General features: G+C 45.1%; 1 protein-coding gene across 1 annotated transcript; it reads right to left on the bottom strand.

Annotated features, from left to right (window-relative positions):
* Positions 1-1,866: 1,866 nt before the first annotated feature.
* LOC123085147 (homocysteine S-methyltransferase 1) lies at positions 1,867-5,771 on the bottom strand. The gene is made up of 7 exons (XM_044506746.1): positions 5,389-5,771; positions 3,473-3,529; positions 3,112-3,317; positions 2,872-3,001; positions 2,578-2,781; positions 2,374-2,445; positions 1,867-2,262 (listed from the first exon to the last, which is right to left on the bottom strand). Exons 1-7 carry the CDS (start codon positions 5,542-5,544, stop codon positions 2,113-2,115), a joined length of 975 nt encoding a protein of 324 aa, XP_044362681.1. The 5' UTR covers positions 5,545-5,771; the 3' UTR covers positions 1,867-2,112.
* Between the last annotated feature and the right edge of the window lie 7,417 nt (positions 5,772-13,188).

Consider the following 13,188-nt stretch of genomic DNA (forward strand, 5'->3'; position numbering starts at 1 on the left):
TTTATAATAGATCTGATCCTTTTTCCGAAAAAAGTCTCACTTGGCAAATGTTTGTACATGTCACATAACAAATGTGGAAAACGTTTTGTTTACTACAACATGACAATGTTCAAGAAAAAAAATGTAGCAGTCACATGGAAAATTTATGAAGATTCATTATCTAGAAAAATGTTTTTTTAAGAAAATGTTAGGAGTGATCACATGGCAAATTTAAGGGGGAAAATTGGTCTCTTATGTCATGGAAAAATTTAGGAAAATTGTAACAAGTCACATGGTAACATTGTGAAAAATGTTTTAGACTGATCACATGGCAATTTTTAGGTGAAAGTGTGTTCTGTACAACATGACAAATGTAGAAAAGTTTGTGTCATACATCATGACAAAAATTAGAAAATTTGTAATAGTCACATGTCAAATTTATGAAAATGTGTTGTTTAGAACATAGCAAGTTGTGACAATGCTTGGACTAATCACACGGCAATTTAAGGGGATAGTGTGTTCTGTACAACATGCCAAATTCAGAAAAGTTTGTTACATATGCAAAAAATGGAAACTTTGTAACAGTCACATGGCAAATTTATGAAAATGTGTTCCGTAGAATCTGGCAAATTTAGAAAAAGCTTGTTTCATACATGATGAAAACAAATTAGAAAAATTATATATAGTCACATGGCAAATTCCGTGAACATGTGTTGTGTAGAACATGACAAGTTGTGAATGTGTATGGACTGATCACATGGCAATTTTAGGGGGGAAGTGTGTTCGGTAAAACATGACAATTTTTGAATTGTTTTGTTACATACATCATCCTAATTTTTCTTTTAAAATTGTAATAGTCACATGACAAATTTGTGAACATGTGTTTTGTGGAACATGGCAAGATGTGAATGTGTTTGGACTGACCACATGACAATTTTTAGAAGGAAAGTGTGTTCTGTACAAAATGGAAAATTTTGCATTGTTTTGAATACATCACATGGCCATTTTTAGAAGAAAAAAAAACCTTTCATGGCAGTTTACTTGTATGGTTGCCATTATCTAAAATCCTGAAAACACGTCAGTTTACATATATGTGTATGTGAAAATCCTGAAAACATGGTAACATGGCAAATTTTGTAACTTCTAGAAATTTGTTTCACAGCAGATTCATGTCAGTTTAATTTTGTTTCACGAATTTTGTTCTCTCAAAAATGACAATTTAGATATCATGGCTAATTTAATTTCAGAGCCATGGCAAATTACTTTCCTGAACAATAGCAAAAAATTTAAGAGCCATGGGAAATTTCAGAGCATGTCAAAGTTTTGTCCACAACATGGAAACGCTTTTGATTTTTTAACTATATATCCGTGTATGTATGAAATGATATGTTTATTACTTAGAAGCATGGCAACTTTTGTGTGTAATTTTTATCATCCAGACATGTAATTTTTTTTACCTATACTTTTGAAATCGTGTCTATGTAGTAATTTTATTTTCACCCGCAAAAAAAAATACTTTTATTTTAAAAAGGATGGGGAGTTTTTTTAATGTTATTTAGCTAATTAAGTCGGGTGCAAAATCTCAAGATGTCAACTCTAGGAAATTTTAATAAAGATAACACACATGATTTTTATGAATCGAATTGTAAAAGCTCGCCATTTGTTCAATTTCAACAATTGAAGTTAAGTGCAAAGTAACTTGATCCAAAAGTTCATCAGATTGTCGCTTTGGTGGTTAGTTGGTGGTAGTCATCAAAGGTGAAATAATCTTTGTGGCTTCACTGGTTAGTTTCAGTACGTAACGAGTGTTTGCATCACAGTCGATATTTTTTAAACGAGGCAACGGTTTGCCATTTTCATTAAGCATAAAAGAATTGCTAGGTTAACTAGAGGGAATCAGATGAAAATCATGATTACATCATAATCTTCTCAGACAAATCTGGAGCAGCTATCTTAGAACATCCTGATGGACTGATTTTGGTAAAGAACCTGACATCCTACACCCGAATCCATGATGACTGGATAACCAGTGCCCAAATACGATTGGCGCACGTCAGAAGTACACATCATGAGACATTCTACACCTCCTCGGGACTGAAACGAAACCGCGACTCTGAACTTCTGAAGAAGATGTCACTGCCCGTTCCTGCTCTTGAGCGCATTGGAGACCGCCCGGATGGTCGACGGCGTCGTCCGGCAGCATCCTCCCACGAGGCTGGCGCCGGCCTCCTGCCACCGCCTCGCCATCACGTCAAAGCTCTTGCGGCCGAAGCACTCCACCGGCTGTGTCAATTTCACATCACAAAAGGCATCAGCCGCTCGTTAAAGAACATCATATGTCAGTAAGTAATAACTAGAATGAAGTACACGACGTAGCGTCAGTCGTCTACTCACCAGCCACCTCTTGGCTCTCCCGTCCCAGACCTCGCCGCTGTTGGGGTACACCGCGATCGCCTTCTTCGTTTGCTGTTGGAGAATCAATCACGAGCAAGATGCATTATGTTTGAGATTTCGGACTACCGTAGAACAGGTGTACATTGTGGAGAAAACGGTGACCGGCTACATAGTTGCTGAACAAACAGGGAAGAAGCTGCAGACCTTCTTGAAGTCGCGTATGATGCCCTCCACGAACTGAGGCGGCGTGCAGTTCACCCCCACGATGGCGACCTTCTCGCTGGCGTTGAGGATCTCGAGGCAGTCCCCGAAGCTCTCCCCCGAGCAGAGGTGCTTGCCGTCCACCGAGCTGAAGCAGATCCACGACGGCACCTGGATGTTCTCCTCCTCTAGAAGCTCAACCAGAGCCTACAAAATGTGTTCGTTCCTTTCAGCAAACGAACTTGACAGGCCTTTTTAAACCAGTACTCTCCATTAGGATCACAGCACAGAGCATACCTTAGCCTCCATCTTGTTGGGAATGGCCTCGAACGCGATCAGGTCGGGCCCCGCGTTCGCCAGGACCTGCAGCCGGCGCCGGTGGAAGTCCTTGAGCTTCTCCGACGTGACGTCGTCTCCGTACGACCCACTGCAAAACAACCAATTGCACGATGACTGTAAAACGCGTGTGCTTCTCAGGATGGTTCAAGAGTTCATTCATTTGCAGTGCTTCTGCGACGGAGCTGGTGTGTTATTTACCTGTACTCTGATCCATCCGCTAGGTAGGCTCCGTAGCTCCCGATGGAGGCGGCAACGAGGGCGCGGTTGTAGACGGGCTTGGAGCTCCGCAGCGTCGACTTCCAGAACTCGTCTCGGGCCTCCCGTGCCAGCTGGACGCTGGTTCGCAGTAATCCTTCTGCCTCCTCCAGGAGCAGTCCTCTGGCCAGGAACCCCGGGATAGTTGCCTGCAGAAAATGGAAGGCATAATGGCATTTTTCTTAGGCTGGAAGATGATAGATTCAGAGAATTTTTATGGGAGCCTCTTATTCATCTGTGTTTGAAATTTGAACTTTGAAGCCATAGAAGAGAAGCGGTAGAATAACGGCAATGATGATAGTACCTGGTAGGACGAGGAGATGATGACGTCGGCACCAGCTTCAAGATACTGCATATGGACCTGCAGTTGTAAAAAGGAAGATGTTAGGTTCTTCACACCAAAACTTCTATCTTATATTTTGGTACGGAGGTAGTAAATTTATATGCATGATAAACTTTTCCCGTAAAAAAAATCTCCTCCTAGTGTCTATTGTGGATCTGGACCATCTGCACACAGAACACACACTTGTGGAATTCCGTTAAGAAAACATGTACTCCCTCCATTTCACAATGTAGCGCTTCCTCTATCCACGTGCTTCAACTTTGACCGTAAATTTAACTACCAAGACCGATTGTGGCGGGAGCAAAAATTATATCAGTGAATTCGTATTCGAAAGAAGTTATCAATTATATAAATTTTTTTTCTCGCCGCAGTTGGTCTCGTTGGTTAAATTTATGGTCAAAGTTAGACCTCGGAAAGCGTGGGCGCACTATATTTTGGAATGGAGGGAGTATGTGCCATTAGACTCAAAGCTAATTCAGCATTTTTGGGCTAACTACAGGTTTATTTTAAGCATTATTTGCTACTATCTGTCACTGTTATGGCCCGGTCAAGCTGTTTGATAATCTCCTAAAAACTCTATTTTGGTGATGCAGCCATGCAAAAGTACAAAAATGCCCTTGACACACTCTTTCTTCCATGCAGCAAAAATATGAAGCCCATTGCAAGCAAATGCCATCCAAATAAGTTTTTGTAATATATGCTATTCATACAAAGCAAAAAATAATTAATATTTCAAAACGGCCAAATATTTATTTGTTTCTTGTTGTGTTGGTGGTTGTAAAGCAGGGCGAAAGTCTTTTTCTGTAATATTTATTAGTTTTCTTATGGTCACTTTTTCTCAATATTTTTCATACGCTATTCGTTTCTAAATCAAGTGCACATGATGGTATTTTAATAGTACTCCCGCTGGACGGTCATTGACCTGCCGACACCAGTGCAAGTTGTCGAACGTGTAAACGAAACTATCAGGACAGTGGTACTCAACAAGCAATGGCTGAAGTTGAGTTAGCTTCGAGATTCATCTGAAGTTGACGTTTTGCAACACAATTCAGGCGTACGCACTATGAAATTCATGCGATGAAGCAGTCGAGTCAAATTGCTGGGACTTATAGAGACTTATAGTTAGGAATGACCATGTTTGGTTCATAAGTCTTAGAACTTTTGTAGTCCCAACTTATAAGTCTCAAGTCCCTAAAAAGTCCCTATATGTTTGATTCCTGCGACTTAACATGGACTAAAAGACCATATTACAACTATAAGTCCCTCCTTAAAAGTCTTATTTCATAAGTCCCAAATGCTCACTTTAAGTTCTTATAAGTTTTTTCTGTTTGGTTTAGATGAGACTTATAGGGACTTTTTAAAGTCCCTAATCCGTGGAAACAAACACCCTCTGAGGCTACTTGGGCATAAATCTCAACAGCGGGAGAATGTTGGACTCTCGATCGTTGGTAAAAGTGGGTGATCTCTTTTCCCCTTTACCCTCTGCCCGTCAAAAGAGGTAGGTGATCTCCTCTTCAATCCCTTTTTAAATGCTATATAAAAGGTAGGTAGGAAAATGAAAGCAGCGTTATTGCCCCGGTCATCGCCAAGATTGATTTATTCCACTTTTGATCTGCTCATGTTAGCTGTAGAGATAGAGTTGACCCGTAGCTAACACTACAATTTAAAAGCGCAAACCCTCGCCACATGCCAAACCGCGTCAGACACGATACTAGGTACACGTACGATACTAATTTATCAGCTGGTGCATCGTATTGTGAGGTGATGATGCGACGAGCACGACGAGAGACAGATCGTGGTCATGAACTTGTGATGATAATACGAGGAGGCAGGCATTGTGCACGCCGGCACGTCGGCCGGTTGGGTGAATGGGTTACCTCCTTGATGAGGTGCGGCTTGGTGATGAGGCAGGCGGCGCTCCAGAGCGAGTCGTTGATGTCGGCGCCGAGCGCCTCCAGCTGCGTGGCGAAGCCGCCGTCGATCACCGCGCACCCGCCGGCCTTCTTCACCAGCTCCTCCACCACCCCGGCCATCTCGCAAACCAAGGGACGGGCGATTACACGGCCGCACAACCACAGCTCGATCTCAGCACCAACCGCGGGCCAGGACTCGAGGAGGGCGAAGACAAATGGGTACGAGAAGCGGGTAGGGAGACGGAGCGGTATATATAGCGGCGGGCGAACGGCGGTAGCTAGTAGGCTGGCCGGCTGGCCGGGTGGAGGCGGGGATGGAGGGAGGGAGGGAGGGATTGAAAGGAAGGTTAGGTGATGGGCGACTTAATTTGGGAAGAAGCAAGGCAGCGGATCGCGCCATCAAAGGCCCAACGCACGCGGACCGGTTCGTGGGGTAGGTGCAGTCGCGGGCCGGTTGACGTCCAGGTTACTCCCAAGCGTTGCGTTGGGTGTTTGAACGGCGACGGCAAAATTGACAAATTTGACCTCAAAGCAAAAGCATTTCATAAACTAAACTGTTTTTAAAAGTATTTCACACTGCTGACCCTTTTGTGTAGCGCCTAACAACAAGGCGCTGCACTCTACTGTGCAACTCCTTACAGCTAGGCGCTGCACTCTACTGTGCAACTCCTTACAGCTAGGCGCTGCACAGTGTAGTGCAACTCCTTAGAGCTAGGCGCTGCACAGTGTGGCGCCTAAGTGTTAGGCGTTGCATAGTAGAGTGCAGCGCCTTCTGTCAGACGCTGCACATTAAAAGTCAGCCGGATGAAATATTTTTAAAAACAGTTTAGTTTGTAAAATAGTTTCGATCAAAGATTAAATTTATGCTTTTTGCCAACCGCGACCAGGACACGTTTAGGCGTTACGCATGCATGGCGCGGAGTTAACGCCCGCAGCATGAAACCAGCTGTGCGGCCGAGTTAAGGCGTGCATGAAAGCTGGCTGGCGAGCTGCACGCTGTGGTGCAGCAGTTAAAAGGCCTGCATGAAACTGGCACGCTTGCAGTGCAGTGCAGGCGCAAGGGCCAGGCCAAGTAATTTTGTCTTCGGGCCAGCAGTCTTATACTCTCTCCATTCCGAATAATTGTCGTAAATATAGATGTATCTAGATGTATTTTAGTTATAGATACATTTATTTCTGCGATGAGTAATTTGGAACGGAGGAAGTAGTACTGTACTAGTACAAGGACCGTGGCCGAGTACTAGTTTATGAATTTTCCCTTTCATTGTACTATACTGGAGTACTCCAAAAGAAAACATAAAAACACCTCTAGTCTACTCTAGATGAAAAAAGTATATAACCCCCACAAGTATCCTGTTTCGGTCACTTCACCCCCTCAAGTGTAAAACCGGAATCTTAATACCCCTAACTTTCACAAACCAGACAAATCACCCCAGGTCCTCAAAACTGGTTTTGTAGATGGTTTTACTCACGTAGCATGCTGACCAGATTTGACTTAAGTTGCCACCTCGTTTTGGGACCCACATGTTAGTGTAACAATATATACCACGCCCATCTCTGATCTTTCCACTCCCTCTGCTGCGGCCCACTCTCTCGGCCGGCCGCCAGCGCCGAGCCAAGGCGCGCGCGACACGCAGGCTACTTCGCCACCGGCCAGAACAGCCAAAGGAAGACGAAACGCAAAAGGAGAAGCGTACAAAGGCAGCTACATGAGGCGCCCTATGGTGTTGCGAACGGGCTGGCCGCCGTCGGTGCCGAGCGAGACGATGCACTCGTAGTCGGGGCCATCGATCCAGTGGAAAGCAGGCACGCCATGCACGTTGGGCTCCATGGCCTGCTAATGAGCGCGTACGTGTGCATGCATGCATGGTGACTTGGTGAGCCTCCCGCTCGTGCTTTTCTCCACCTCCACGGTTGATGGTCCTTAACGCTAGCCATGCCATCTCAGTGTGATCCACATCATGTAGATATACAAGATAGAGAGAGAAGAAAAGAACATTCCCACATCTTACACAGATGAGATACTCAGCAGCCCGTATAGTCGCTGCGCTGCTCCGCATCGACGGCAGCAGCCGGTTCGACGGTCTCCGACAACGATAATGGCCTCCGGGAGGGGAAGTTGCCTAGATGTCCATGGGAACACGGAGGTGCCGGAGTGCAAGCTGCGCGAGCTCGCCAGGATGACAAGGGCCGGCAGCTCCGGGCGCGGAAGAGTACGTCCTCCATCTTGTCCGTCAGCACCACGTTGATGCAGGCCGAGCATGGAGATCATGATCGGCGCGACGGCGCAGGTGGATCCTAAGAACACGTCCTGCTTTGGATGGTCTATGCCATGGCGCGGGGGCCACCTCGATGGCGGCTCGTTCTGTCGACATGATACCACCACCTTTACCGCGCCTCCCGCGAGTTCTCGGGGGGCTCCCAACTCAGGGCGACACCATGGCCTCGTCCAACTCGTCCTGCAGCTGCGACCACCCAGTCCTGGGCGCGGATGCCGGCTTCTTCATGCGTGCAGGTGAACTGTTCGGCAAAATGACGAGGCCAGTACAGCCTTTTCCGTCTCGCGCCGTAGGCAAAACTGCCATCAGAAACCGCTAAACAAAGATCAGGGGGTGATTTGTCCATTATTCAATACTCTTTTTTTGAACATCAGTACAGACACAAGCGCTCATACATACGCGCACACACTCATCCCTATGAACGCACACGCACACCCTACCCCTATGAGCACCTCCGAAAGACTGAGCCGGCATGTCATCTTGAAATTTACGAAGTCACCGTAGGCGCCTCGTCGTCGACGGGAACGTCTCCTCCCACTGAAAGCGCATCGCCGGAAATCTTGAAATAAATCCAGGAATAATGCAAGCACCAGGATTTGAACACTGATGGGCTGGGAATACCACTGTCTCTCTAACCATCCAATCACAGGTTGGTTTGCCAGTATTCAATACTTGAGGGGATTAAAATCCTGGTTTTCAACGTTGGGGGTGAAGTGGACGAAACGGGATACTTGTGGGGGTTATCTATACTTTTTTCACTCTAGATAGTGCAAACGGTGTTTTGGTGCAGTCCTTGGTCAGGAACCACAGTTGCTCATGGACGACCACACCGACACGGGGAGATGTTGGGCAGGCCCGAGTATGACTGAGTTTGGTGGAGGTGCCACCAACTCACTCACCAAGAATCTGTTCCCACCAAGAATCTGTTTATTTGTCAATGAGTACGTGCGTCGTACACCGTGTGAAGATGGGAAAGAATCTGTTTTATTTGTCAACGATCAACGGTCCAAGCTTGAATCGGTTCACTTTTGACACAGACTAATTAACCAATAAGTCCCCCGCAAAAAAAAATCAGTCAGGGCGCCACACTAGATACTTGTGAGAGTTTCCATGGGAACCTGATCCAGGAGGAAGACTTTTACCGATCGTCGCGATGTTGATTGCGGTGCGTCTGGTCGTCGAGGAACAGCTAGGTGGACTCTCTGAGTTTGAATGGAGTACAAGTCAGTCTGTCAGTGGATTTTATTAACGGAGCGTGGCGCCCTGGAGTTGCCAGTAGTACCAACCAACATGGATGGGTTGCCAACGAGAGCTCTGAGGAATGCATGCGCCTTTGCGTTGGACGGAGGGTTTCCAGCCGGGATAAGAGCTGTTGGTCAGGGGCACACCAACGGAAGCAGACTTTGTTTTGTTTTAGCGATGCGGCAAACCGCACATGCCGGGCGTAGGGCTTTGCGATGTGCGGTACGTTTGGTCCTCGACGAATTTTTGTGGAGTCGTGATGACAGAGGGGCCTTGAACGAGGAAACCATGCTGGCTCGCCGCCTCTGGAGTTAGCCGGTACAACGTGGGTTGCAACCAGGGCTTCAAGCAAAGTGCACCCTGGTTGAGGGCTCAGGCCAGCTGTATGCTATATAAGTACTACTTCATCCACTTTTAAATATTAGTCTTTCTGGATTCCAATTAGCAACTATATACGGAATAAAATGAGTAAATCTACACTAAAAAATATGTCTACATACATCCTTATGTTGCAGTCTATTTAAAATGTATAAAAAGACTTATTTAAAAACGGAGGGAGTACTCCCTCCATTCCACAATGTAATGCTTCCTCTATCCCCGTGCTTTAACTTTGACCGTAAATTTAACTACCAAGACCGATTGCGGCGGAAGCAAAAGTTATATCGATGAATACGTATTCGAAAGAAGTTTTTAATTATGTAACTTTTTCTCCCGCCGCAGTCGGTCTCGTTCGTTAAATTTATGGTCAAAGTTCGACCTCGGGAAACGCGGGCGCACTATATTTTGAAACGGAGGGAGTACTATATAGTACTTCATCTCCCCACAAAAAACAAGTACTTTCTCTGTCTCAAAATAAATGTCCCAAGCTTACAGTACACTTTTGCATTAAAGTTAATACAAAGCTGAGACACTTATTTTGGAGTGGAGGGAGTAGTAGGTCGAACGTACGAGTACATACTTACTTCATCAGTTTAAATTTAAAGTACATTTAAAAAACCCACATGTTGTTACAAACACACATATATAGAAAAAAAAATCCTTGGGTGTCAAAGTCTTCTTCCCCCTTCATACATAGACGGCGCGGCATGAGCGTTGGCGGAGCCTCTTAGGTCTTGTACAATGCTATGTGCTTATGAGAAATAAACATGATTTTTCTGAAATAGCGGTGCTTATTTCTACAAGAGAGATGTCTAGTTAAGCGTCTACCCTCTACAAATAAGCATCGGTGCATAAAGAAAGACCTGTTTATTTCTCTCAGCATCTCACCTAAGCGTCTTGCGGTTCCAGCCAACTGCGAGACCGGAACGACGCGGCTTCCGATGAAAACCGCTCTTGACTGCGGTCTTGACGGATTATGGCGGCGTATGTGACGTCGTTTCCTTCTCGAGGCATCGTTGTTGCAGGTTACGTCGACTCGATCGGGATGTTTCAAGGGAAACCCTAGATCTAGGTCTACCGGATCGGACGCTGACGACGCCTTCGATATCGTTCTCCCTTTTGAGGTATCGTTTTGGAGCAAATGTTGGCTGAAGGGGACAAGAGGAGGAGCGGTGTTACATCTACCGCAAGACCGATGGCGGATCTCGTCGGCATGGCGCTGTGGAATTTCGATGATGGGCGCGTGTGAAACGTGCAGAATGGTGACGTTGTCTGGTGCCGTAGTGGCATCGACGACAAGCTTGGCAAAGTCGGTGCATCAATACCTGTTTTTGAGATGGGTCGGTGGAAGATGACGATGGAACTACAGTGCAAAAGGTGTTCCGGTGCAGTACTTGGTCAGGAACCACAGTTGCTCATGGACGACCACACCGACACGGGGAGATGTTGGGCAGGCCCGAGGATGACTAATTTTGGTGGAGGTGCCACCAACTCACTCACCAAGAATCAGTTTATTTGTTTTTTTTTCGAGAATGCAGTTTATTTGTCAATAAGCACGTACGTACACCGTGTGAAGATGGGAAAGAATCTGTTTTAGTATTTGTCAACAATCCATGGTCCAAAGCTTGAATCGGTTCACTTTTGACACAGACCGATTAGCAGGGCGCTAGACTAGTACTTCGGCCACATAAAGTCACAGTTGCTCGACCTACTGAATCTTGGGAGCCTCCTTTTTGTTCATGATGGGTAAAATTGAATACCGATGGCTCATTTTCCGACGAGGTCTCTGCCGGAGCCGGTATGGTGCTTAGGGACTGCATGGGCAATACTGCTTTCTCGGCATGTAGGGAATTGTTTTCTGTAGAGATGCTCTTGAAACGGAGTTGTGTGTATGCATGCAGGGTCTCTCATTTTCTTCGCAGAGAAGTGATCTTTCTATATTTATAGAGATGGACTCAAGTGTGGCAGTAAAAGCTTACTCAAGCCAAAGAAGATGATAGATCGATTCATTCTTCCCTAGTTACAGAAATTAGACATTTTTTGAGTCTTCGTGAATGTCGCATTACTCATGATTCTCGATCCAAAAATAGGGTTAATGATAGTTTAGCAATTTTTGCTCGTACTAAAAGTAGAACCATGACATGGTTAGGTTCTGGTCTTGAGGAAACTGTCCAGCTAGCTGTTGATGGTTATAATTCTATGAGTTGAGTAATACATGTTTTTTACCTGCAAAAAAAACTAGATACTTGGGAGAGTTTCCATGGGAATCTGACCACGGAGAAAGACTTTTAGTGATCGTCGCGATGCCGATTTTGGCGCGTTTGGTCGTCAAGGAACAGCTAGGTGGAGTCTCTGAGTTGAGTGGAGGATAAATCAGTCTGTCAGTGGATATTTGTTTTAGTCCATTGTGGATATTTTTATTTATTAACGAACCATAGCAACTTGGAGTTGCCGGTACCAACATGGGCTGCCAACGAGGGCTCTGACGAATGCGCGTTCGTCGATGGACAGTTGGACACACGAACGTTAGGGCAAACCGCGCATACGGGCGTTGGGCTTTGCGATGTGTGGTACGTTTCGTCCTCGAGGAATAATATACTTATGTGGAGTCGTGATGACAGAGGGGCCATAACGAGGTATGTGTCGGCTGATTTTATCAAAGGAAACCCATGCTGGCTCGCCGACCCTGGACTTAGGCTGGTCATAGTGGGGAGTAACTTATACTAGTGTGTAGCGGCCAGACCTCAAACAGTCTGATCTCTGTGCTCAGGTGTCATCCCTGAATCAATAATGCTGACACCACACAATACTTGAAGTATTTATAACAGAGTAGCAATCACACATTTATTACATTAAGTGTCTCAATAGAGAATTTATTACAATAAATATGGCTTAAGGCCATCTAATAACGATAACAGCGGAATGCTTGGAAGATAAGTGAGTCCATCAACTCCAACGGCATCACTAAGTATAGAACCACGACCTAAAACTCCTTAATCGTCGTCTGAAAAGTCTGCAACATTAATGTTGCAGCCCGAAAACGGGTCAGCACATGGAATATGCTGGCAAAGTAACACATAGAGAGTAATAGAATGAAACAGCTATACTATATGCATATTTGGCTGGTGGAAAGCTCTATGGTTACAGTTTTGCGTAAAGCTAATTTTTCCCTACTGTAAAGGAATAAAATTTATTTAACTATCATGGTAGTTGTTAAACATTGAGAATGGTTGACAACATTCTCAATCCCAATTAAGTATCATCATTAAATAAAACCCAACAAAATTAAATTTTAGAGTAACATGTTGAGATTCACATGATAATCCAAGTACTAGATACTCAAGATGTCCATAACCGGGGACACGGCTAACCATGATTAGTTTATACACTCTGCAGAGGTTTGCGCATTTTTCCCCACAAGACTCGATCGCCTCTGTTTGGTTTCTCGCACTACACGGTGTTTGAGAAACGGATGACCGAGACATAGTCTTTCAGAAGCGCTAGCACCTTACGATGGATAGACCGTTACACCTACTTTCCCCTACATCTGCTAGTCTACCCTGTAAGAGTTCGCATGACTTAATCAACTATGCTAGAGCCCATAATAGTTTGTGGCTGCACACGGAAGTTTCTAGTATGAAAATCTCATGATCCCTTTGGGCCTGGGTGGCGGTCCATAAAGAAAAACAGGCAAATCCTGGAATATCCAGGTACCTCAATCCACCCAGATGTGTGTTTAAGTTGCCACCTTAGATAAACCATTAATTAACAAACTCACATCTGTCATGGATATCACTCACCCAATCCACGTCTACTAGCATGACATAATAGGCAAACGTAGAAGTAACTCCCAAAGGTTTGATAA

Source organism: Triticum aestivum, chromosome 4A (assembly GCF_018294505.1).
Source record: "Triticum aestivum cultivar Chinese Spring chromosome 4A, IWGSC CS RefSeq v2.1, whole genome shotgun sequence".
In the NCBI taxonomy this organism is placed as follows: Eukaryota; Viridiplantae; Streptophyta; class Magnoliopsida; order Poales; family Poaceae; genus Triticum; species Triticum aestivum.

Coding starts and splice junctions, on each gene's coding strand:
- LOC123085147 (XM_044506746.1), bottom strand. CDS start 5,544: ATGGCCGGGGTGGTGGAGGAGCTGGTGAAGAAGGCCGGCGGGTGCGCG. Junction 2,446..2,577: donor TCATACGCGACTTCAAGAAG/GTCTGCAGCTTC, acceptor ATTCTCCAACAG/CAAACGAAGAAGGCGATCGC. Junction 2,263..2,373: donor GGAGAGCCAAGAGGTGGCTG/GTGAGTAGACGA, acceptor AAATTGACACAG/CCGGTGGAGTGCTTCGGCCG.